Raw genomic sequence first — 24,406 nt, 5'->3', positions numbered from 1 at the left:
GAAGGTAGAAGGTAACCTTATGGAGGTTTATAAAAAAACACGGGGTATAAGGTCAAAGACAGGTGACTTTTCCATAGGGTGGGGGATTTCAAGACTAGGGAGCATTTTTGTTTTGTAAAGTGAGAGGAGAAAGATTTAAAAACGACGTGAGGGACAGTTTTTTTTACACAGAGAGTGGTTCATGTGTGGAATGAACTTTCAGAGGAAGCGATGGATGCAGGTACAGTTACAGTGCTTAAAAGACATTTAGATAAGTACATGAATAAGAAATGTTTGGAGGGATATGGGTCAAGAGCAGGCGGGTGGAACTAGTTTAGTTTGAGATTATGGTCAACCTGGACTGGTTGGACTGAAGGATCTGTTTCCGTGCTGTACAACTCGATGACTTTACGGCAGGGATGAAGAGGAATCTCGTCTTCAGAAAGTAGTGATTTACCAGTATTCTTTACTATAGAGGGCTGTAGAGACTGAGGTGTTAAAGGCTAAAATAGACATTTTTAATTGATAAGAGAATCAGGATTATGGGGAAAAAACAAGAAAGTGGAGCTAAGGATTGTCAGATCAACAATTATCTCATTTAATGGCAGAGCAGCCACACTGGGCTGAATCGCCTACTTCTGCTCCAACATTTTATCGTTCTCTGGTCTTATTACTCATCAGTGGGAATATGGTAATCAATAGCTTGTTTCCTTGCTCATGTCTGGCCTGGTGCCATGAAAGTTCTTGGGGCCTGTAGTCAACATTATGGAGTCCTGAGCAAATCCTTCCTGACTGTATACCACTGTGCTACTACTTTTGCTCGGTCTTAACTGGTAACAGTATTCCCCCAATCAGGGATAGTGAAGGCATTCTTCATTTGTGGAGAAAGAGATGCAGTTCATATTTCAATTCCAATATGATTCTTCAGAACGAAACAGAAGTGGAAATGTGATGAGTATCATGTTGATATACAGTACAGGACTGGGTTTAGTGGAACAAAAGGGCAGATCTGGGAAGGTTTAAACAGCAAAAGAGATTAAAGGTGTCTTAGAATCAAAGATAAAGGAGGTGAGAATGCCCGTTGTGAAGAAGCATTAGCCCAGAGAATGCATTAACAGCAGAAATAAAGGTCAGCTCTGCGTGAAAGCAATATCGCAAGAGACAGTATTTTGTGCTAGTGCCAGTGGGGGCAATTTCAGAATGCAGGACAGATTTGGTGGCCTGAGGATTTTGAACTCAACTCAACATTGAGTCCAAAATGTTGTAAAGTGTTGAATTGGACAATTAGGTCCAGTTCTTGCAGCTTGCATTTGGTTTCAATACAACACTGAAGGAGGCGTCAGACAGAAATGTGAGCAAGTCAGTGAGAAAATAAGTTGAAAAGGCAAGTGACTGGACAATCAAGGTCATGCTTGCAGACTCAGTGGAGGTGTTCCACAAAAGTGTCACCCAGGCGTGGTTTGGCATCCCTAATGTAGAAGATACTTCAGTGTATGCTGTGGATATAATAAATTAGATTCAAAGAAAGGAAAGTAAGTAAATTCCTGCCGCACGTGGATGGAGTGTTTTGGTCATTAACACATTTTTAAGGTGAGAGGAGAGACAGTTCAAACAGACATCGGAGGCAATATTTTTGCACAGAGGGAGGTTCAGGTGTGGAATTAACCTTCAGACGAAGTGATATATGCAAGTACAATTACAACGTTTAAAGACTTTTGGATGGATACATGATTAAGAAAGGTTGGGATGGATAGGAGGCAGGTGGGACTAGATTAGTTTGGGATTACAGTCAATATTAGAGTGATGCTGAAAAAGCACAACAGGTCAGGCAGCATCCGAGGAGCAGGAAAATTGACGTTTCGGGCAAAACCCCTTCATCAGGAATGAGCTCAAAACATTGTAATTGTACTCGCATCCATCACTTGGTCAGAAATTTAATTCCACACCTGAACCACCCTCTGTGCAAAAACAATTGCATCATTCCTGATGAAGGGCTTTTGCCTGAAACGTCAATTTTCCTGCTACCTCATTCCTGATGAAGGGCTTTTGCCCGAAACATCGATTTTCCTACTCCTCGGATGCTGCCTGACTGGCTGTGCTTTTCCAGCACCACTCTAATCTTGACTCTTATCTCCAGCATCTGCAGTCCTCACTTTCACCTAGTTTGAGATTATGTTCGGCACGGATTGGTTGGACTGAAGGATCTGTTTTCATGCTGTATGACTCTCTGACTATGACAGAAAACATAGAACATAGAACATAGAACAATACAGCGCAGTACAGGCCCTTCGGCCCTCGATGTTGCGCCGATCAAAGCCCACCTAACCTACACTAACCCACTATCCTCCATATACCTATCCAATGCCCGCTTAAATACCCATAAAGAGGGAGAGTCCACTACTGCTACTGGCAGGGCATTCCATGATCTTACGACTCGCTGAGTGAAGAACCTACCCCTAACATCAGTCCTATATCTACCCCCCCTTAATTTAAAGCTATGCCCACTTGTAATAGCTGACTCCATACATGGAAAAAGGTTCTCACTGTCAACCCTATCTAACCCCCTAATCATCTTGTACACCTCTATCAAATCACCCCTAAACCTTCTTTTCTCCAAAGAAAACAACCCCAAGTGCCTCAGCCTTTCCTCATAGGATCTTCCTACCATACCAGGCAACATCCTGGTAAACTTCCTCTGCACCCGTTCCAGTGCCTCCACATCCTTCCTATAGTATGGCGACCAAAACTGCACACAATATTCCAGATGCGGCCGCACCAGAGTCTTAGACAACTGCAGCATGACCTCAGGACTCCGGAACTCAATTCCTCTACCAATAAAAGCCAGTACGCCATATGCCTTCTTCACTGCACTATTTACCTGGGTGGCAACTTTCAGAGATCTGTGTACATGGACACCAAGATCCCTCTGCTCTTCCACACTACCAAGTAGTCTACCATTAGCCCAGTAATCCATCTTTTTATTACTCTTACCAAAGTGAATCACTTCACACTTAGCTACATTGAACTCCATTTGCCACCTTTCTGCCCAGCTCTGCAGCTTCTCTATATCCCGCTGTAACCTGCCATATCCTTCCTCACTGTCTACAACTCCTCCGACTTTCGTATCATCCGCAAACTTGCTCACCCAACCTTCTAACCCTTCCTCCAGGTCATTTATAAAAATGACAAACAGCAATGGTCCCAAAACAGATCCTTGCGGAACACCGCTAGTGACAGCACTCCAAGATGAACCTTTGCCATCAACTACTACCCTCTGTCTTCTTCCAGAGAGCCAATTCCTAATCCAAACCTCCAACTCACCTTCAATGCCATATCTCTGTATTTTCTGCAGTAGCCTACCATGGGGGACCTTATCAAACGCCTTACTAAAATCCATATATACCACATCTACCGCTTTCCCCTCATCTACCTCCTTCGTCACCTTCTCAAAGAATTCAATAAGGTTTGTGAGGCACGACCTGCCCTTCACAAAACCATGCTGACTATCCTTGATCACATCATTCCTCTAGTGCAAGTCTTACCCCTCTTATAATTGCATGGGAAGCTACCATGGGAGGGAGATGAGATTTTGAGGATGGAGGAGTTCGAGAGGCTTGTGATGAGGCATATTAAGACCCTGCTGCCCCCCCTCTCACTGGACACCCTGCAGTTCATTCATCAACCCAACTGCTCAACAGCTGATGCCATTTCCACCACCCTCCACCTGGCTCTCACTTACCTGGAGAAGAAAGACACCTACGTCAGACTACTATTCATAGACTTCAGTTCTACATTTAACACTATTATTCCTCAGCACCTGATTGGAAAGCTGAGTCTGCTGGACTTAAATACCTCCTTTTGTAATTGGATCCTGGATTTCCTGACTGGGAGACCTCAGTCAGTCTGGATTGGGAAGATCATCTCCAACACCATCATACTGAGCACAGGGGCCTCCCAGGGCTCTATGCTCAGTCCACTGCTGTTCACCCTGCTGACACATGACTGTGCAGCGAAGCTCAGGTCAAATCACAGTTCACTGATGATACAAGTGTAGTGGGTCTCATCAGCAGGAACAAGTCAACATACAGAGAGGAGGTGCAGCAGCTAACAGACTGGTGCAGAGCCAACAGCATGTCTCTGAATGTGTACAAGACGGAAGAGATGGTTGTTGACTTCAGGAGGGCACAAAGCGACCACTGTCCGCTGGACATCAACAGCTCCCCCATGGAGATCGTGAAGAGCACCAAATTTCTTGATGTACACCTGGCGGAGAATCTCATCTGGACCCTCAACACCAGCTCCATAGACAAGAAAGTCCAGCAACGTCTCTACTTTTTGTGCAGGCTGAGGAAAGCCCACCTCCCAACCCCCATCCTCACCACATTCTACAGAGGGGTCATACAGTACCCTGAGCTGCTGCATCACTGCCTGGTTCAGGAATTGCACCGTCTTAGATCGTAAGACCCTACAATGGATAGTGAGGACAGCTGAGAAGATCATCAGGGTTTCTCTTCCCTCCATTACAGACAGTTACACCACACGCTGCATCCGAAAGGCTGAGAGCATTGTGGAAGACACCACACACCCTCACTCAAGCTCTTCTCCCTCCTGCCGTCTGGCAGAAGATACCGGAGCATTCGGTCTCTCGTGGCCAGACTGTGCACCAGTTTCTTCCTCAGGCTATCAGGCTCCTTAACACAGTATGATCGGACCCTTTCCCATCTGAAATTCTTTGCATGACTTCGAATTGCTGCTAGAAAAATACCTATTATTTATCATTCTTCTATTACACTGTAACTTACGTGTTTTGCACTTCTAATGCACTTTATGCCATGTAGAATTGTGTAGTTGTGCTGTCCATGTAGCACCCTTGGTCTTGGAGGAAAATTGTCTCGTTTTTACTGGATTAGTTGACAAATAAAAGCTACTCTCTCCAACAACACGTTGTGAAGGGAATAATCACATTATGTGTTTTGTGGTGGCACTGTGCTGGAATTGATGAATGATGATACCTTGTATCTGAGATTGGTGGAATAGAAAAAAGGGCCTGATCAAGTCCACCCTCGGACATTGTCTGAGGCTTGGGAAGAATTTGCAGATGCCCTTGCAGACATTTTTACTTCATTGGAGAAGTTCCGAAAGACTGGAGGATGGCTAATGTTGTTCCATTGTTTAAGAAAGATAGCAAAGACAAACCAGTGAACTGCAGATCAGTGACAGCCTGACATCACTGATAGGCTAGGTGTTGGAGAGGATACTGAAGGACAGGATCAACCAACGTTTGAATAGTCAAGATTAGAGTGGTGCAAGAAAAGCACAGCATCCGAGGAGCAGGAAAATCGATGTTTCGGGCAGGAGCCCCTCATCGGGAATGAGGCTGGGAGCTTCCGGGGTGGAGAGATAATGAATAGTCAAGGTCTGATTAGGGATAGTCAGCATGGATTTGCGGGTGGGAAGTAATGTCTGACAAATCTTTTAGAGTTTTTCAAAGAGGTAACTAAGATGGTAGATGAGGGTAGGACTCTGTATGTTATCTGTATGGACTTTAGTATGGCCTTTGACAAGGTCCCGTATGGCAGGCGAGTTATGAAGGTTAGATCACTTGGGATCCAGGGAGAGCTAGCTAATTAGATTTGAAATTGGCTCGATAATAGGAAGCAGAGGATGATGGTTGAAGGTTGTTTTTTGGACTGCAGGCCTGTGACTAGTAGTGTGAAACAGGGGTCGGTGCTGGGACCCTTGTTATTTGTAAGTTAGTATTGATGTGATTAGTAAGTTTGCGGATGATACAAAATTAGGAGGTGAGGAAGGTTATCAGAAATTAGAGAGAGAGATCTTGATCAGATGGGAAAGTGGGTTGGGGATTGACAAATGCAATTCAATACAGATAAGTGTAATGTGTTACACTTTGGAAAGTCAAACCAAGGTAGGACTTATACAGTAAATGGTAAGGTCATGAAGAGTGTTATGGAACAGAGTCAGAGAGACGTACAGCATGGAAACAGACCCTTCGGTCCAACTTGTCCATGCCGATCAGATATCCCAACCCAATCTAGTCCCACCTGCCAGCACCCAGCCCATATCCCTCCAAACCTTTCCTATTCATATACCCATCCAAATGCCTTTTAAATGTTGCAATTGTACTAGCCTCCACCACTTCTTCTGGCAGCTCATTCCATACATGTACCACCCTCTGCGTGAAAAAAGTTCCCCTTGGGTCCCTTTTATATCTTTCCCCTCTCACCCTAAACCTATGCCCTCTAGTTCTGGAGACCCCCACCCCAAGGAAAACATTTCGTCTCTTTATCTTATCCATGCCCCTCATGATTTTATAAACCTCCATAAGGTCACCCCTCAGCCTCTTGACGCTCCAGGGAAAACAGCCCAGACCTGTTCTACCTCTCCCTATAGCTCAAATTCTCCAACCCTGGCAACATCCTTGTAAATCTTTTCTGAACCCTTTCAAGTTTCACAACATCTTTTCAATAGGAAGGAGACCAGAATTGCACACAATATTCCAATAGTGGACTAACCAATATCCGGTACAGACGCAGCATGACCTCCCAATTCCTGTACTCAATACTCTGACCAATAAAGGAAAACATACCAAATGACCAAATGCCATTTCACTATCCTATCTACCTGCGACTCCACTTTCAAGGAGCTTGTCGAATGCCTTACTGAAGTCCATATAGATCACACCTACTGCTCTTCCCTCATCAATCTTCTTTGTTACTTCTTCAAAAAACCTAATCAAGTTCATGAGACATGATTTCCCACGGACAAAATCATGTTGACTATCCCTAATCAGTCCTCGCCTATCCAAATACATTGTACATCCTGTCCTCCAGGATTCCCTCGAGTACATAGATTGTTGAAAGTGGTGAACAGGTAGACAGGGTGGTGAAGAAGGCATTTGGAATGCTGGCTTTAATCAGTCAAGGCACTGAGTATAAGAGTTGGGATATTACGTTACAGTTGTATGGATCATTGGTGAGGCCACGCTTGGAGTATTGTGTACAGTTTTGGTCACCCTGTTATAGGAAAGACATAGTTATGATCCTGCTCCACAGCTACCTGATGAAGGAGCAGTGCTCTGAAAGCTAGTGCTTTCAAATATACTGTTGGATTATCACCTGGTCTTGTGTGATTTTTAACATAGCTAAACTGGAAAGAATACAAAGAAGATTTACAAGGATGTTGCCAGTACTAGTAGGCATGAATTATAGGGAGAGGTTGGCCAGGATAGGACTTTATCCCTTGGAATGTAGGGAAATGAGTGAGAACTTATTGAGGTGTATAAAATCATAAGGGGCATAGAGAGGATGAATGCATATAGTCTTTTTCCCAGGGATGGGGAATTAAAAACTAGATGACATAGGTTTAAGGTGAGAGGGGAAAGATTTAGGAAGGACCTGAGGGGCAACTGCTTCATGCAGATAGTGATGCATATATGGGATGGGCTGCAAGATAAAGTGGTTAAAAACACAGAACATTACAGCGCAGTACAAGCCGTTCGACCCTCAATGTTATGCCGACCTGTGAAACCAATCTGATGCCCATCTAACCGACACTATTCCATTTTCGTCCAAATATCTATCCAATGACCTTTTAAATGCCTGTAACGTTGGTGAGTCTACTACTGTTACAGGTACTGCATTCCACGCCTCTACTACTCGCTGAGTAAAGTAACTACCTCTGACATCTGTCCTATATCTATCACCCCTCAATTTAAAGCTATGTTCCCTCCTACTAGCCATCACCATATGAGGAAAAAGGCTCTCAATATCCACCCTGATTATTTTATATGTCTTAATTAAGTCATCTCTCAACCTTCTTCTCTCTCATGAAAACAGCCTCAAGTCCCTCAGCCTTTCTACATAAGACCTTCCCTCCATACCAGGCAACATCCTAGTAAATCCTTTCTGAACCATTCTGAAGCTTCCGCATCCTTCCTATAATGCAGTGACCAGAACTGTATGCAATACTTCAACTGCAGCTGCACCAGAGTTTTGTACAGCTGCAGCATGACCTCATGGTTCCGAAACTCAATCCCTCTACCAATAAAAGCTAACACACCGTACATCTTCATAACGTCCCTATCAGCCTGGGTGGTAACTTTCAGGGATCTATGTACATGGACACTGGGATCCCTTTGCTTATCTATACTACCAATAATCTTACCATTAGCCCAGTACTCTGCATTCCTGTGACTCCTTTCAAAGTGAATCACCTCACACCTTTCTGAATTAAACTCCATTTGCCACCTCTCAGCCCAGCTCTGCAGCTTATCTACAACATCCTTCGACACTATCCACAGCTCTACCGACCTTAGTGTCATCTGCAAATTTACTAACCCATCTTTCTACGCCCTCATCCAGGTCAGTTATAAAAACGACAAACAGCAGTGAACCCAAAACAGATCCTTGTGGGACACCATTAGTAACTAAATCCCTGGGAAAAACATTTTCCATCAACCACCACCTTCTGTCTTCTTTCAGCTAGCCAATTTTTGATCCAAGCTGCTAAATCACCCTCAATCGCATGTCTCCGCATTTTGTGTAATAGCCTGCCATGGGGAACCTTATCAAACGGCTTACTGAAATCCATATACACCACATCAACCGCTATGCCCTCATCCACTTGTTTGGTCACTTTCTCAAAGAACTCAATAAGGTTTATGAGGCATGACCTACCCTACAGAAAACCATGTTGACTATCCCTAATCAACTTATTCCTCTCTAGATGATTATAAACCTTATCTCTTATAACCTTTTCCAACACTTTACTCAGAACCGAAGTAAGGCTCACTGGTCTATAATTACCAGGGTTGTCTCTACTCCCTTTCTTGAACAAGGGAACAACATTTGATATCCTTCAGTTTTCTGGCACTATTCCTGTAGACAATGGTGACATAGACATCAAAGCCAAAGGCTCTGCAATCTCCTCCCTGGCTTCCCAGGGAATCCTAGGCTAAATCCCATCCGGCCCAGGGGGCTTAGCTATTTTCAAACTCTCCAGAATTGCTAACACCTCATCCTTGTGAACCTCAATCGCATCTAGTCTAGTAGCCTATATCTCAGTATTCTCCTCAACAACATTGTCTTTTTCCTGTGTGAATACTGACGAAAAATATTCATTTAGCGCTTCCCCTAATTCCTCTGACTCCATGCACAACTTCCCACTACTATCTTTGACTGACCCTAATCTTACTCTCATCATTCTTTTATTCCTGATATACGTATAAAAAGTCTTAAGTTTTTCCTTGATCCTATCTGCCAATGACTTCTCATGTCCCCTCCTGGCTCTTCATAGCTCTCTTATTAGGTCTTTCCTGGCTAACTTGTAACACCCAAGCACCCTAACTGGGCCTTCACAAATCATCCTAACATAAGCCTTATTCTTCCTCTTGACAAGAGATTCAACTTCTTTCGTAAACCATAGCTCCCTCAGTCAACCACCTCCTCCCTGCCTGACAGTTACATACTTATCAAGTACCAGCAGTAATTGTTCCTGAAATAAGCTCCACATTTCAGCTGTGCCCATCCCCCTGCAGATTTCTTCCCCATCCTATGCATCCTAAATCTTGCCTAATCGCATCATAATTGCCTTTCCCCCAGCTATAACTAGATATATACCTATCCTTTTCCATCGCTAAAGTAAACATAACCGAATTAGATTAGATTCCCTACAGCAAATCCACGCTGACCCTCCGAAGAGTAACCCACCCAGACCCATTTCCCTCTGACTAATGCATCTAACACTATGGGCAATTTAGCACGGCCAATTCACCTGACCAGTCTTTGGACTGTGGGAAGAAACCAGAGCACCCAGAGGAAACCCATGCAGACACGAGGAGAATGTGCAAACTCCACACAGTCCCCTGAAGCTGGATTTGAACCTGGGACCCTGGTTCTGTGAGGCAGCAGTACTAACCACTGGGCCACCATGCTGCCCAATTGTGGTCACTATCACTAAAGTGCTCACCTACCTCCAAATCTAACACCTGGTTGGGTTCATTACCCAGTACCAAATCTAATGTGGTTTCGCCCCTTGTTGTCCTGTCTACATACTGTGTCAGGAACCCTCCTGCACACATTGGACAAAAACTGACCCATCTAAACTACTTGAACTATAGTATTCCCAGTCAATATTTGGAAAGTTAAAGGCCCCCCTAACAACTACCCTGTTATTCTCACTTCTATTGAGAATTATCTTTGCTATCCTATCCTCTAAATCTCTGGAACGATTTGGAGGCCTATACAAAACTCCCAACATGGTGACCTCTCTTTTCCTGTTTCTAACCTCAGCCCATATTACCTCAATAGACAAGTCCTCAAACGTCCTTTCTGCACCCATAATACACAATCCTTTACTAACAATGCCACACCACCCTCTCTTTTCTCATCTTCTCTGTTTATACTGAAGCATGTAAATCCCAGTACCTATACAACCATTCCTGTCCCTGCTCGATCCATGTCTCCGAAATGGCCACAACATTGAAATCCCAGATACCAATCCATGCTGCAAGTTCATCCACCTTATTCTGAATGCTCCTGACGTTGAAATAGACACACTTCAAACCAACTTCTTGCTTGCCAGTGCTCTCTTGCGACCTTGAAACCTCACTACTCTCAACCACCTGTGTTCTTGAACTACAATTTAGGTTCCCATCCCCCTGCTGAATTAGTTTAAACTCATCCGAAGAGCATTAGCAAACTTCCCCCCCAGGTTATTGGTACCCATCTGGTAGTACAATAGGCAAGTACAATAGCAACATTTAAAACAACATTTAGATGGTACATGGAGGAAAGGGTTTAGAGGGATATAGACCAAATGTGGGCAATTGGAACTAGCTGAGTGGACACGATGGTCAGCATGGAGCAGTTTCGAACATGTTTCCATGCTGTATTACTCTATGACTTTGTGACTAGTGGAACCATACTGTTGTTCTAGGATGAAGGAGAACAGGAGAGACAGAAGTGTGTCAATGGGTTGGAAATTGCTGGGAGCTTTATCAACCACATCGGTGGGAAGGGTCAGATTCTTGATTGAGGAAAAAAAAGTCATATTGAAACTGCCTTTGTGATAAGTTGGCATCATTGGTACAGATGCAACAGAGACAGAGAAACGGAGATTGGAATGGAGTTCTTGTAGGAGCAGAATGTGAAGAAATGTAGCTTTAGGAGTCTGTGGATTTGTGATGGATATTACTGGACAGTCTATTCTGGAAATGGTGACAAGATACTTAAGGGAGGGAAAGGAAGACCCAGAGATGCACCAAGTAAATGTGAGAGTAGAGTGGAAATTGGAAAGAAGTATTTTTTTCCAGTTCTGGATGAGCAAGAAGTGGCACTGATTCAGTCATTAAGAATGAATTATTTGAAGGGCGGGGTGGGTTGGAAGGACTATTCCATATATCCTACAAGACGACAGATATAGCTGAGACCCATGCAGCTATCCATACCTTTTATTTGGAGAAAGTGAAGCAAGATACAGGAGAAGTTGTTCAGTGTGAGAATGAGCTCTGCCAGGCAGAGGAGATTGGTGGTGGATAGGATCTGTCTGAATCTCCAGTCTTGGAAGAAGAAGAAGAGGCCCTCAGATAGTTTTGATAGAGGTATTTGCCATCTTAGGTTCTCTGTTGCACTAACCCACTCTAATTCTCTCATTCAACAAATTCACGTTTAACGTCAGAATATGAGTAAGGTCTGCATCACTGTTTCATTTCACACCCCTTTCAAAATCCTGAATAAAATAAAAAATTAGTGCTGTGAGATTGATCACCTGACTGCAGTCCTGTGCCTACCTTCAGTGCAAACACATACTACTTAAACCCACTAGTAAGGTGGAGCTATGATGCCTTATTTGTTGTTAAGTAAACACTGGCTGAAATCAATCAGAACTTGAAAATGCTTTGGGCAAGGATTTTGTGGCTCTGAAACGTGTTTCAAGCTCCAAAAAAGTATCTAGTTTTCTCTCATTTTCTTGAAAGGAGCAGATGTTTTGCATTTATGATGAATTGTTAAATGACAGGCAATCTGGAAGGCTTGATCATGTAACATTCTGTCTGCGTGAAATCCAACCACATGATGCCTGACTCCAAGGCATGAGAACACATGACCTCCATAAATCTTACACTGTATAACTTCATGGCTGCAGCTGTTGTGAGAGAAGTTCCCAGAACCAGAAAGGCCTCCCTCGTGCAAGGGGTGAGGGGAAACTGAGGGAGTGAGATATACAAAACTCAGATATAGGAGAGGAGAACCAGATGGCGGGGGTTTGATGGAGGGGAGGAAGGAGAAGTTTGCTCCTTTTTAGTGACACCTTCAAATGCTGAGAGACTCAAAGTGCTGACTCTTTAATCCTTTACACCTTCCCCACCGGATATCACCAATCACAGATCACAGTGGAGTTGGACCTCACTGAGGTTAAGGCATTTCAATGATGGCAGTGAGCACAGGGGGAGTGGCGATTGGGGATGACACACTGGGAAATTCTAAAAAGATTCTGCTGGGTTCAAAACTCTACATGTGTTCAATACAACATTTGTATCCATAAACATCAAAGCAGATTTAAAGATTGACATAAGATCACTTCTCCAAATGATTACACAACCTCCATCCATCTGAACTCCAGAAGGTCTTTCTAGAATAATACCATGGCTTGTAACTGTCTTACATCTGGCAAAATTTGATACAGGCTGGACAAGCTGATGGGATTTTGTGATCCAGGGAGATGACAGGACATTTCAGTCACCATTACATCCACCAATTGCAAACCAGCCACATAATCTCTTACAGAATAAACAGATCGTAAAGATATTCTGTCCAAGTTGGTAAGGCATGTATTTTTGTGTTAATTTCAGTACTTACCGATGCAACATTCACATAGTCATCATCGGACAGTGTGTCCAACATCTCAACGACAGATGTCTTCATTAGCTTCAGCGTAAGGCCACTGACACTACCGCTCCTGACAACAGACAAAACACAGGGCAGTGACCTCTCGGAATAGACACTTACATGCATACACATTCATGTGCATACGAGATAGGCACCACACAGAGACAGAGATGCATCTATAGACACACCCACCCACACATGTATATCAGTATGCGCACACATCCACACGGACACTTAAACAGTTATGCATACAAATATGCAGATATATACACAGTCACATAAAAAAGTTACAAACAGATACAGACATTTGCTATATGCTACACACACACTTTTTTCCAGATCTATGCATTGTCTAGATTACACTGAAATATAGATCTGTACGTAAACTTGATGGACTCAATCTACAAATAGATCCAGAGAATTCTCAAATCACTGATTCAATCACCTTTATTTCTTATTATCTAAAATATTTTTACAATGAAACAATTATCATCATAACCAGAATATCTCAACTAATTCAAACAAGCACTCTATAACATGTAAATACTTTGGAGGAGTTTTAACAGCCTCCAATAAGGTGGGACTGGATAAGGTGTGATGTTAAAATGTGCAAGAATCTAAACCACAAAGCCATCATGCAACTTTTAACCAAGGCAAGACAGGGCTTGGGCAGCCAATCTGACTGCAGGAAGCCAACCTAGTAATTGAAACATTATAATCAAACTACCTCATTTCCCTTCCCACCCCTTATCCACTTTCCATAAAGACTGTTCCCTCCGCGACTATCTCATCAGGGCCACACTTCCCCAACAAACCACCCTCCCCTCCTGCCACCTTCCCCTGCCACCACAGGAATTGCAAAACCTGCACCCACACCTCCCCCTCACCTCTGTCCAAGGCGCCAAAGGAGTCTTCTACATCTCTCAAAGTTCCACCTGCACTTCCACATCTCATATACTGTAACCGTTGCTCCTGATGCGGTCTCCTCTATATTGAGGAGATAGGACACCGACTCACAGAGCACTTCAGAGAACATCTCCAGGACACCTGCGCTAACTAACCCCACCACCCTGTGGCCAATCACTTCAACTCCCCCTCCCACTCTGCTGAGGACATGCAGGACCTGTGCCTCCTCCATTGCCACTCCCTTACCACTCGACGTGTGGAGGAAGAACGCCTCATCTTCCGCCTTGGGACCCTCCAACCCCATGGCATCAAGGTGGATTTCACCAGTTTCCTCATTTCCCCTCCCCCAGTTCTGACCTTCCAGCTCAGGAACCCCTCATGACCTGTCCCACCTGTCCATCTTCCTTCCCACCTATCCATTCCATTCTCCCTTCCGGTCTATCACATTTACCTGCACCTCCAACCACCTACTGCACTCTCAGCTACTTTCCCTCCAGCACCAGCCCCAGCACGCCCCCCGCTCCAATTTATCTCTACACCCCCGAGGCTCCCAGCCTCATTCCTGATGAAGGGCTTTTACCCAAAACATTGGTTTTCCTGCTCCTCGGATGCTGCTTAATCTAAGATCAACTGAACCTACACACCCTTCGATTTACTCCCATCCATGTGCTTATCCAGCAGTCACTTAAATGTCCCTAATATCTCTGATTCTACTACCAACACTGGCAGTGCATTCTACACACTCATCACTCTCTGCATAAAGAACCTACCTCTGACACATATACCTTCCTCCAATCACTTTAAAATTATGACCCCTCGTGATAGCCATTTCTGCCCTGGGGAAAGGTCTCTGGTTATCTACTCTATCTATACCTCTCATTACCTTGAACACCTCTATCAAATCACCTCTATTCCCTCTTCTCTCCAGTTTGAAAAACCTTAGCTCACTCAACCTCTTTTCGTAAGACAAACCCTACAATCGAGGCAGCATCCTGATAAATCTCCTCCACACCTTCTCTAAAGCATCTACATCCTTCCTATGAGGCGACTAGAACTGGACACAATATTGCAAGTGTGGTCTAACCAGGGTTTTATAGAGCTGCAGCAAAACCTTGCAGCTCTTAAACTCAATCCCCCTGTTAATGAAAGCCAAAACATCATATGCCTTCTTAACAACCCTATCAACTTGGGTGGCAACTTTGAGGGATCTATACATGTGGATCTGAAGAACCTGTTGTTCCTTCACACTGCCAAGAATCCTGTCTTTAACCCTGTATTCACCATTCAAATTCAATCTTCCAAAATGAATCACTTCACATTTATCCAGGTTGAACTCTATCTGCCACTTGTCAGCCCAGTTCTGCATCCTGTCAGTGTCTTGTTGTAGCCTGTAAAAGTCCTTGATACTATCTACAACACCACCAACCTTTGTGTCATTGGCAAACTTACTAACCCATCCTTCCACTTCTTCATCAGTCATTTATAAAAACTACAAATGGCAGGGGCCCAAGAACAGATGACTGCAGAACAACACTGGTCACTGACCTCCAGGCGGAATACTTTCCATCCACTATCTCTCGTTGTCTTCTTTTGGCCAGTCCATTCTGTATCCAGACAGCCAAATTTCTCTGTATCCCATACCTCCTAACTTTCTGAATGAGGGTACAGTGGAGAACCTTATCAAATGCCTTACTGAAATCCATATACACCACATCCACTGCTCGACCTTTGTCAACTTGTCACATCCTCAAAGAACTCAGTGAGGCTTGTGAGGCATAACCTGCTCCTCACAATGCCATGCTGACTATCTTTAATCAAATTTTGTTCTTCCAAATAGTCATAAATCCTATCTCTCAAAATCCTTTCCAGTACCTTGCTTACAAAGATGTAAAACTGACTGGTCTGTGATTCCCAGGGATTTCCCTATTCCCTTCCTTGAACATAGGAATAACATTCACTTGCCTCCAATCAGCCAATACTACTCCCGTGGAGAGTGAGATCTTCCCTACAGACATCTGTCTTACCCTCTGACCTTTCTCATCTCTACCCTGCATTCCAAATTCCCTTTCCAACTGTTCCAGTCTCCAAAATGACCATTCCAATCTTTTCCTAGAGGGTTATTTTTGAGCAAAATGTAGTCTCGGCTATAGACTTAGATGACCCCTGGGAATTTAGCTTCACAAAGTTCCACTTCTGTTACGAGCAACTGTGACAGACGTGCCTGAAAGACTTTGGGACTCAGACATAAAAATGACAAGGAATACAAGGAAAGCAATCACAGAATTATACAGTATAGAAGAAGTCCTTCAGCCCATTATATCTTTACACTACTACCTCCACTAGCCCCACTTTCCCACACCAGGCTGATAGCCTTGAATATTATGACACTTCATCTGCACATCAACATTTTTTCAAGTTTATGAGGTTATCTGCTTCAACTGTCCTCAAAGGCAGTGCATTCCAGACACTCATGACCCTGTTGGTGGAAAGATTTTTTTCAATTTCCTCTAAATGCTCCTGCTAGAGGTCCTCTGCTCCTCCTGTTCTTTTTCTTTCCTATTCCATTCTCTTTCTTTCTCATTGTGAGGGCAGTGAGTCCAGGGTAAACATGAAGGCAGTGAGCCCCGGGTAAACACGAGGGCAGTGAGCCCTGGGTAAATGGGGCAGTGAGCCTCGGGTAAACACGAAGGCAGGGAGCCCTGTTTAAACATAAGAGCAGAGAGCCCCGAGTAAACACAAGGGCAGTGAGCCCCAGAGGAGTGTGAAGGCAGTGAGCCCCAGGTAAACACGAGAGCAGTGAGCCCCAGAGGAGCGTCAGGACAGTGAACATGAGGAAAGTGAGTGTGAGGACAGTGAGCCCCGGGTAAACACGAGGGCAGTGAACCCCAGCGGAAAGTGAGGGCAGTGAGACCCGGGTAAAAATGAGGGCAGTGAACCCCAGCAGAAAGTGAGGGCAGTGAGACCCGGGTAAACACGAGAGCAGTGAGCCCCAGAGGAGCGTGAGAGCAGTGAGCCCCGGGTAAATACGAGAGCAGTGAGGCCCAGAGGAGCGTCAGGGCAGTGAGCCCCGGGTAAATACGAGAGCAGTGAGGCCCAGAGGAGCGTCAGGGCAGTGAACGTGAGGAAAGTGAGTGTGAGGGCAGTGATCCCCAGAGGCGTGTGAGGATAGTGGGCCCCAGAGGAGCACAGAGGGCAGTGGGCCCCAGAGGCGCATGTGGATAGTGGGCCCCAGATAAACATGGGGGCAGTGAGCACCTGAGGAGCTTGAGGGTAGTGAGCAGTGCATGGGGGAGTGAGGCCTGGAGTAGTACACGGGCAGTAAGTCTTAGAGCAGCATGTAGGCAGCGAGTCCTAGGTGGAGATGGGTGCAGGGGAATCAAGTTCTGGAACTTATCTTGGAGCAGTTGAATGCTGGTATAGAGGAGTCTTGGAATGTTGTGGGGATGGGCTTTGAAGTGGGGTCTGGCCTGGGCAGACTCACCATGTGCGGAGGCTCTGTGCTGAGCTGCTACAATGTCATGCTTATTTGAAAGTTTTTGCCTGACTGTGATATCAATCCTTTAATGATGTCCTATTTAACAATGACACCATAAGAAGCAGATAGGATAAAAGCTTTTCACTGTACTTCAACAATAGGGTACACATGACAATATAGGATATTCTATTCTAAACCTTTCACTTTAAAACTATGCCCCTTTGATACTGACCCTTGAATTAGGGGAACGGCTATTTTCTGTCCACCATGTCCATGTTCGTCAATCTTGTACACTCTATCAGATTCCCCTGCAACCTTCTCTGCTCTAAAGAAAACAATCCGAGCTTGTGCAACCTTTCTTCATCATTGGAATGCTCTATCCTTGGCAACATTCTTGTAAATCTACTCTGTAGCCTCTCCAGTGCATGCATATCCTTCCTGTGCTGACCAGAACTGCACACAGTTCACAAGCACCCCAAGATCCCGCTGAACCTCTTAGTGTCTTGCCATTCATTGAGTACTCCCTTGAATTATTAGTTCTTCTAAAGTGCATCACCTCACATATATCAAGGTTAAATTCCATCTGCAACTGATCTGCCCATCTGATCAATCTCCTCCTATAATCTAATGCAATGCTCCTCACTGCCAATTACCAAGCCAATCTTTGTGTCATTTGCAAACTTACTAATCATCACTTCCAAATTCTTATCTATATCGTTTACAGAGGAACCTCAATTAGCCAGCATTTGATTATCTGAATTTCAGATTATCCAAACAAAATCACAAGGTCTCGACGTTTGGCTAAATTGTGTTATCCGGCATTCGATTATCCGAACAAAATACTCCCCACCCGTGTCGTTCAGATAATCAAGGTTCCTCTGTATATATATCACGATCAACAGCGGACACAACACTGACCCCTGTGGTACAACAAGCTATAGTCACACAAACAGCCTACCACTACCCTCTGTCTCTTACTACTACAGGTCGTTCTACTATAATGCGACAGTTGTGTTCCTCTGCAACTTCGTGCTATACAAAATCATGTTATGGAAAACTTATAGAAAATCATGCTAACAAAGGTTGCTAATAGGAAATCACTACACCTGTTCAGTAGAAAGCTCGCATTCTCCAAACAACATCCATAATTCGTCAATTACATTATAGCCAATTTGTGTTGATGAAACACGCGTTAAAGTAGAATGATCTGTATATCAATTTTGATCCAGCTTGTCAAGTACCCTAGGTCCCATGAATGGTTACATTCTCTATCAGTTTCCCATGTCGGACCTAATCAAAGATACTACTGATATCCATATAAGCTACACCAAATGCCCTACCCTTATGGACGGCACTGCTGCCTCACAGCGCCAGAGACCCGGGTTCAATTCCCACCACAGGTGACTGCCTGTGGAGTTTGCACATTCTTCCCGTGTCTGCGTGGGTTTCCCCCGGGTGTTCTGGTTTCCTCCCACAATCCAAACAATGTGCAGGTTAGGTGAATTGGCCACGCTAAATTGCCCGTAGTGTTAGGTGAAGGGTAAATGGGTCTGGGTGGGTTGCGCTTCGGTGGGTTGGTGTGGACTTGCTGGGCCGAAGGGCCAGTTTCCACACTGTAAGTAAACTAATCTAATCTCTACACTTGATTACCTCCTTGGAAAATTTAACCAGATTTGTTAGACATAACTTCCCTCTGTCAAAGTTAGGCTGACTATCCCTGAACAAACCTTGCTTCCTTAAAGGAGATTAATTTTCCCCTTCCCTATTTTCTCTAATAGTTCCTCTTCTACTGATGTTAGACTCTCAGTTCCCAGGTTTATCTTAACCACCATTTTTGTAAAGTGGAACCAAATTAACTGTCCTCCAGTCCTCTGGTACCTCCTCTGTGGCCAGAGATGATTTAAAAATTTGAGTCAGGGACTCTATAATTTTCTTCCTCATCTCCCGCAGCAGTTAGGATACAACTCATCTGGACCTGGAGATCTGTTCACTTTTAAACCTGCTAAATCTCCAATATCTCCTCATTTCCTAAATCAAACTGTTCACGAGCCTCACAGTCCATCTTTTCAAATTCTGTACTTGCAACCTCCTCCCCAATAAAGACAGATGTGAAGTACTCATTTAACACTCTGCAATGTCTTCTATCTTTATTCACCGATTTCCTCCTTGGTCCCTGATGGATCCTACATTTTCCATGATTACTCTCTTCCCCTTGATACACTTGCGGTTGGAATTCTATCCAATCTTGTCCAACAGCATTTTCTCATTTCCCCCTCCCTGCTCTCTTATTTGTTTTTGAGATCCCCCTGCACTTTCCATACTCCAAGGGTCTTTGTTGCTTTGTTCCCTTTTTCACCTGTTATACATCTCCCTATTGTTTTTTTTATCCAGTCCCGAATATTCCTAAACATCCAGGGTTCTCTGGGATTGTTATTCTTACATTTCACCCTAAAGGGAATATGTTCAGCCTGTAGTCTCCCCAGTACCTGTTTGAATGTGTCACAATGTTCTGCTATAATCTACCCTCATGTATCTGCACTCAGTCTATTTTTGCCAGTTCCTACCTTATTTTAACAAAACCTCCTTTACTCTAATCCAAAACCTGTTTTTCCAGACCATTTTTCTCCATTTCTATAACAAACTTAAAATGTATTGTGTGGTGACTGCTTTCACTAAAATGCTCCCAACTGTCACCCCAGAGATAGGAGAGATATTAGTTTTAATGCTTAAGGAATGTATCAACTCAATGATGAGCAAGGATATGAGAGGTTTTGGAGATTTTATGGATAGAATTATGAAATCAAAAAGTATTCAATATTGTACTGAGAATTGTGTGCAAATACTGCAGGAGTAGCTGTAAATTGGTAGTTTGCATAAATGCTGAGTTTAAGCATGTAGTAAAACAGAGTTGGATAAGTAGATAGGTACATGCCAGAAAGGTAATGAATTGCTACATGCGGGATAGTTTTCTAAAGCAGCATGTTTATGAATGAACTAGATGATATCATATTAGATTTAATACTGAGTGATTAACCAAATTGATTTACAACCTAATGGTGCATGAAAATTTACCTTACAGTGATCATAATACAATTAAGTTCAATATTATGTTTGAAAAAAGGAATCTAACTTGAAAAGAATGAGACAGACACTGTTCACTGTAAACTGAACAAATATATGTGTGAACAAGTATATGCGTGAAACAACTGAAAATCAGTGCAAGTGTTTATAACAAAACTGAATGTCATAAGGAACAAGTTTATACCACTAAAGGGTAAGAATTCTACTTGCTAAAAAAGATAACCATGACAACTAAAATGGGTGAGGAACAATATGAAACTAAAAAGGAAAGCATTCAACAATGTTAATATTTGCAGAACCTCAAGTAATTACAAGAGAGGCAAAGAATAAGAAACGGTGACAAAGCAGATATTAAGAGCTACAAAAATGGACTATGAAGAGAAGCTCTCAAGAGATACAGAAATCAATTCAAGAAATTTTTGCCTTTGCGAATAATGCGAGTACCCATCTGCTGTGTATAACAAGCACATACACTCCCTTCCACTACACAAGAACCATGTGTCAGTTTTGCACCTTAAAATCAGACATGGCCCCATTGAATCTCCAGTTCTATTCCCCACACTCTTTTGGGTTAAATGGCTAGTTTTGGTGTGAATTAATGTATCAGAAATTACAATTCAATGTGAAATGAATGACAACATAACGTTGTGCACAAAGCACACACAGGCTGAACCAGTGGATGCTGGTTCACTGTCAGGGAAAGACAGTGTGCCCAGCTAAGTTAAAAAGCAAAAATAAATTTTTGGATGTCAGAAATCTGCAATAAAAACAGCAAGGAATGGAAATACTCAACAAGTATGGCAGAAACTGTGCAGAAGGAAACAGAGTTTACAATTTTTTTTAGTTGAATATGATCCTTCAATAGAAAGTGTGTGTTAAACCAATGAGTACTTACACATCTACTATAATCATCATGTCCTTGGGGGATGAGGCACCTTGAATATACCTACAAAGAAATGAAGTCAGAAAAAGGCTGCTTAGTCCCCAAAAGCTTCAGTTCAACAAGGTCAATGAAAATTATGTGAGGCACCTTGCGGTCAATAGTTCTGTTGAGGAAACCAATTACTTTGAAAAATAGATTTAGCTACTGCACTGACGAGTTGAATAATAATTTATCTTTCCAAAACGGAGCCTGTGAATGCTGCATCATTATTAGGAACAGTTCCAGCATCTGCTTTCATACCACACATGAAACATCAAGATCAATTAAATATACAGTCCCATTATGAGCATTTTGCAGCAAAGTACACAACCTGCTGCATGCATGTCCTGATCAGTAATATTAGCAGACTTTAGGTTCACACCCTTGGGTCTGTGGTACATACACTGTGCTCACACACTTGGGTCTGTAAGGCATACTCTGCATTCACACCTCTGAGTGTGCAGTGCACATTCTGCACTCACACCTCTTGCAGTATACACTGCACTCAAGTCTGCAGTACACATTCTGCTCTTACATGACAACTCTCCATGCCCTCTGTGCTGCTCAGTCACTCACTTGACTCACCCCCACCTAATAGGTAACAGTAAAAGTGCCACCCGCTTTCATCGCTCTTAATACCTGGTTCATTTGAGAAGGAAAGCAGTCCCCAATAGGACAAGGAGAGTCAAGATGGGTGTTGGGTTGCTCAACATTTACCTCCGCAACTCAGCATCTTGACCTGGACCCCTCGTTCACTAGCCAAATCAAAAACCACTGGTCTGCTATTGATTAACTAGGTGGAACCAGAGTGAAGGTTTGTCCCTCGACTTGACTGAGGCTAGCTGACAACCATGTTAAGCTCCTTCCTTTGTGTATGTGCCATATGACAATGCAAGACAGAAGTAATATTAGCTTTGCTTCTCTGGCTGAAGCAGCAAAGCACAAAAAGACAAAGTAACATCTGCCATGAGCAACCACATATGGTCAGAGTGATTGAATGCTGTAACAGTGAGCAAAGAGCCTGAGATGTAGCCTCTTCCAGTCCACAAACTGGGTATGTGTCCCTGAGCGCAAAGTGTCTTTGCTGCACCATGACAATGCAAGTTACTGGTGCAGACACAGTGCAGCATTAATTTGCAGAAGTGTCCTGCAAGTAATTGGAGAAGTGCCATGAGGGTCTTTATAGAGTCATAGAGTCCTACAGCATGGAGACAGGCCCTTTGGTCCAACCAAAATGTCCATCCAGACAAACCCCATTTCCCTGCACTTGACCCATATCATTCTGAAACCTTTCCCATTCATGTAATTGTCCAAATGCCTTTTAAATGTCATTAATGTATCCACATCAACTACCTTTGCTGGTAGCTCATTCTGTGTGCATACCCACCCTCTGTGTAAAAATGTTGCTCTTCAGGTTCCCTTCTATTCTTTCCCCTCTAACCTTGAACAGATGCCCTCTAGAGTCATAGCCATAGAGATGTACAGCACGGAAACAGACCCTTCGGTCCAACCTGCCCATGCTGATCAGATATCCAAACCTAATCTAGTCCCACCTGCCAGCACTTGGCCCATACCCCTCCAAACCCTTCCTATTCATACACCCATCCAAATGCCTTTTATATGCTATAATTGTATCAGCCTCCACCACTTCCTCTGGCAGCTCATTCCATACACGTATCACCCCTCTGTGTGAAAAGATTGTCTCTTAGGTCTCTTTTATATATTCTCCTTCTCACCCTAAACTTATGCCCTCTAGTTCTGGACTCCCCCACCCCAGGGAAAAGACCTTGTCTATTTATCCTATCCATGCCTCTCATGATTTTATAAGGTCACCCCTCAGCTTCTGACGCTCCAGGGAAAACTCTTCCTACAGCTCAAGTCGTCCTCTTGGAAATCTTTTCTGAACATTTTCAAGTTTCACAACATCCTTCTGACAGGAAGGAGGCCAGAAGTGCACACAATTCCTGATGAAGGGCTTTTGTCCGAAACGTCGATTTTACTGCTCCTCGGATGCTGCCTGAACAGCTGTGCTTTTCACTAATCCAGAATCTCGTTTCCGGCATCAGTAGTCATTGTTTTTACCTGGAAGATGACAGGAAGCAAGTAATGCTTGTGGGATTAAATTGCATCAATTTCAATGCAAGAGGGCTGACAGGTAAGGCTGGTGAATTCAGGGCATGGATAGGATGTGGGACTGGGATATTGGAGCCATTACAGAAACATGGCCAAGGGAGGGACAGCATTGGCAACTTAATGTACCAGGTACAAGTGCTTTAGGTGGAACAGAGGTGGTGGAAAGAAGGGAGGAGGAGTTGCATTTTTGATTAAGGTGAGTTTCACAGCAGTAATCAGAAACTAAATAACTGAAGAATCATCCATTGAGGCTTTGTGGATGGAACTAAGAAATAAGAAGGGGCTGGTGACATTAGTGGGATCATACTATAGGCCCCCCAGATAGTCAAAGGGAATTAGAGGTACAAATATGCAGGGAGACTGGGGAGACTTGGAGGAGCAATAGGGTATTCATAGTAGGAAATTTTAATTTTCCTAACATAGACAGGGACTGCCAGAGTTTTAAGGGCTTAGCTGGGATGGAATTTTTTAACTGCATTCAGTAAAATTTCCTCAAGCAGTATATAGAGGGTCCTACTTAGGGAGGTCAAACCTTGACCGACTCTTGGGAATTATGGCAGGACATGTTACGGTGGTGACAGTGGGGGAGCCCTTTGGGACTGGTGGCCATAGTTGTATTAATTAATCCTGATGAAGGGCTTTTGCCTGAAACGTCGATTTTACTGCTCCTCAGATGCTGCCTGAACTGCTGTGCTTTTCCAGCACCACTAATCCAGAATCCTGTCATCTTCCAGCCTGACCCATCTCCTCACTTTACTATTTCTGATTACTGTATCTCCTTCCAGCCTTGCACTTCCCTCTCTGCTGTTGAGGATCCCACCCTCCCCTCCGCCAATCTAATTTAAACTCTTTCTTGTAGCACTAGCAAACCTGACTGCAATGATTTTGGTGCATATCGGATCCTAGTGTCTGTGGGTGTGAGATGTGTGTGGCCAGTGACCGAGCCCTGTTTATTGGTACTCATTCAGTGCAAATTGTAGGTGAATCCAACAGAAGCTTCTGGTT

At 43.7% G+C, this 24,406-nt stretch overlaps 1 protein-coding gene across 4 annotated transcripts in view; it reads right to left on the bottom strand.

Moving 5' to 3' along the window:
• The window catches only part of LOC140483931 (voltage-dependent calcium channel subunit alpha-2/delta-2-like), an 839,332-nt gene that overhangs the window by 203,081 nt on the left and 611,845 nt on the right, over positions 1-24,406 (bottom strand). For all 4 annotated transcript variants that reach the window (XM_072582777.1, XM_072582773.1, XM_072582774.1 and 1 more), the window contains 2 exons: positions 21,242-21,292; positions 12,855-12,954 (listed from right to left, as the gene is read on the bottom strand). In XM_072582777.1, coding sequence (XP_072438878.1) covers positions 12,855-12,954; positions 21,242-21,292 — 151 coding nt within the window. The remainder of the gene's footprint in view (positions 1-12,854; positions 12,955-21,241; positions 21,293-24,406) is intronic.

Source organism: Chiloscyllium punctatum, chromosome 12, assembly GCF_047496795.1.
Source record: "Chiloscyllium punctatum isolate Juve2018m chromosome 12, sChiPun1.3, whole genome shotgun sequence".
NCBI classification, from domain to species: Eukaryota; Metazoa; Chordata; class Chondrichthyes; order Orectolobiformes; family Hemiscylliidae; genus Chiloscyllium; species Chiloscyllium punctatum.
Note: the sequence above shows the minus strand (reverse complement) of the source record. Positions and strands in the feature narration are given on the sequence as shown.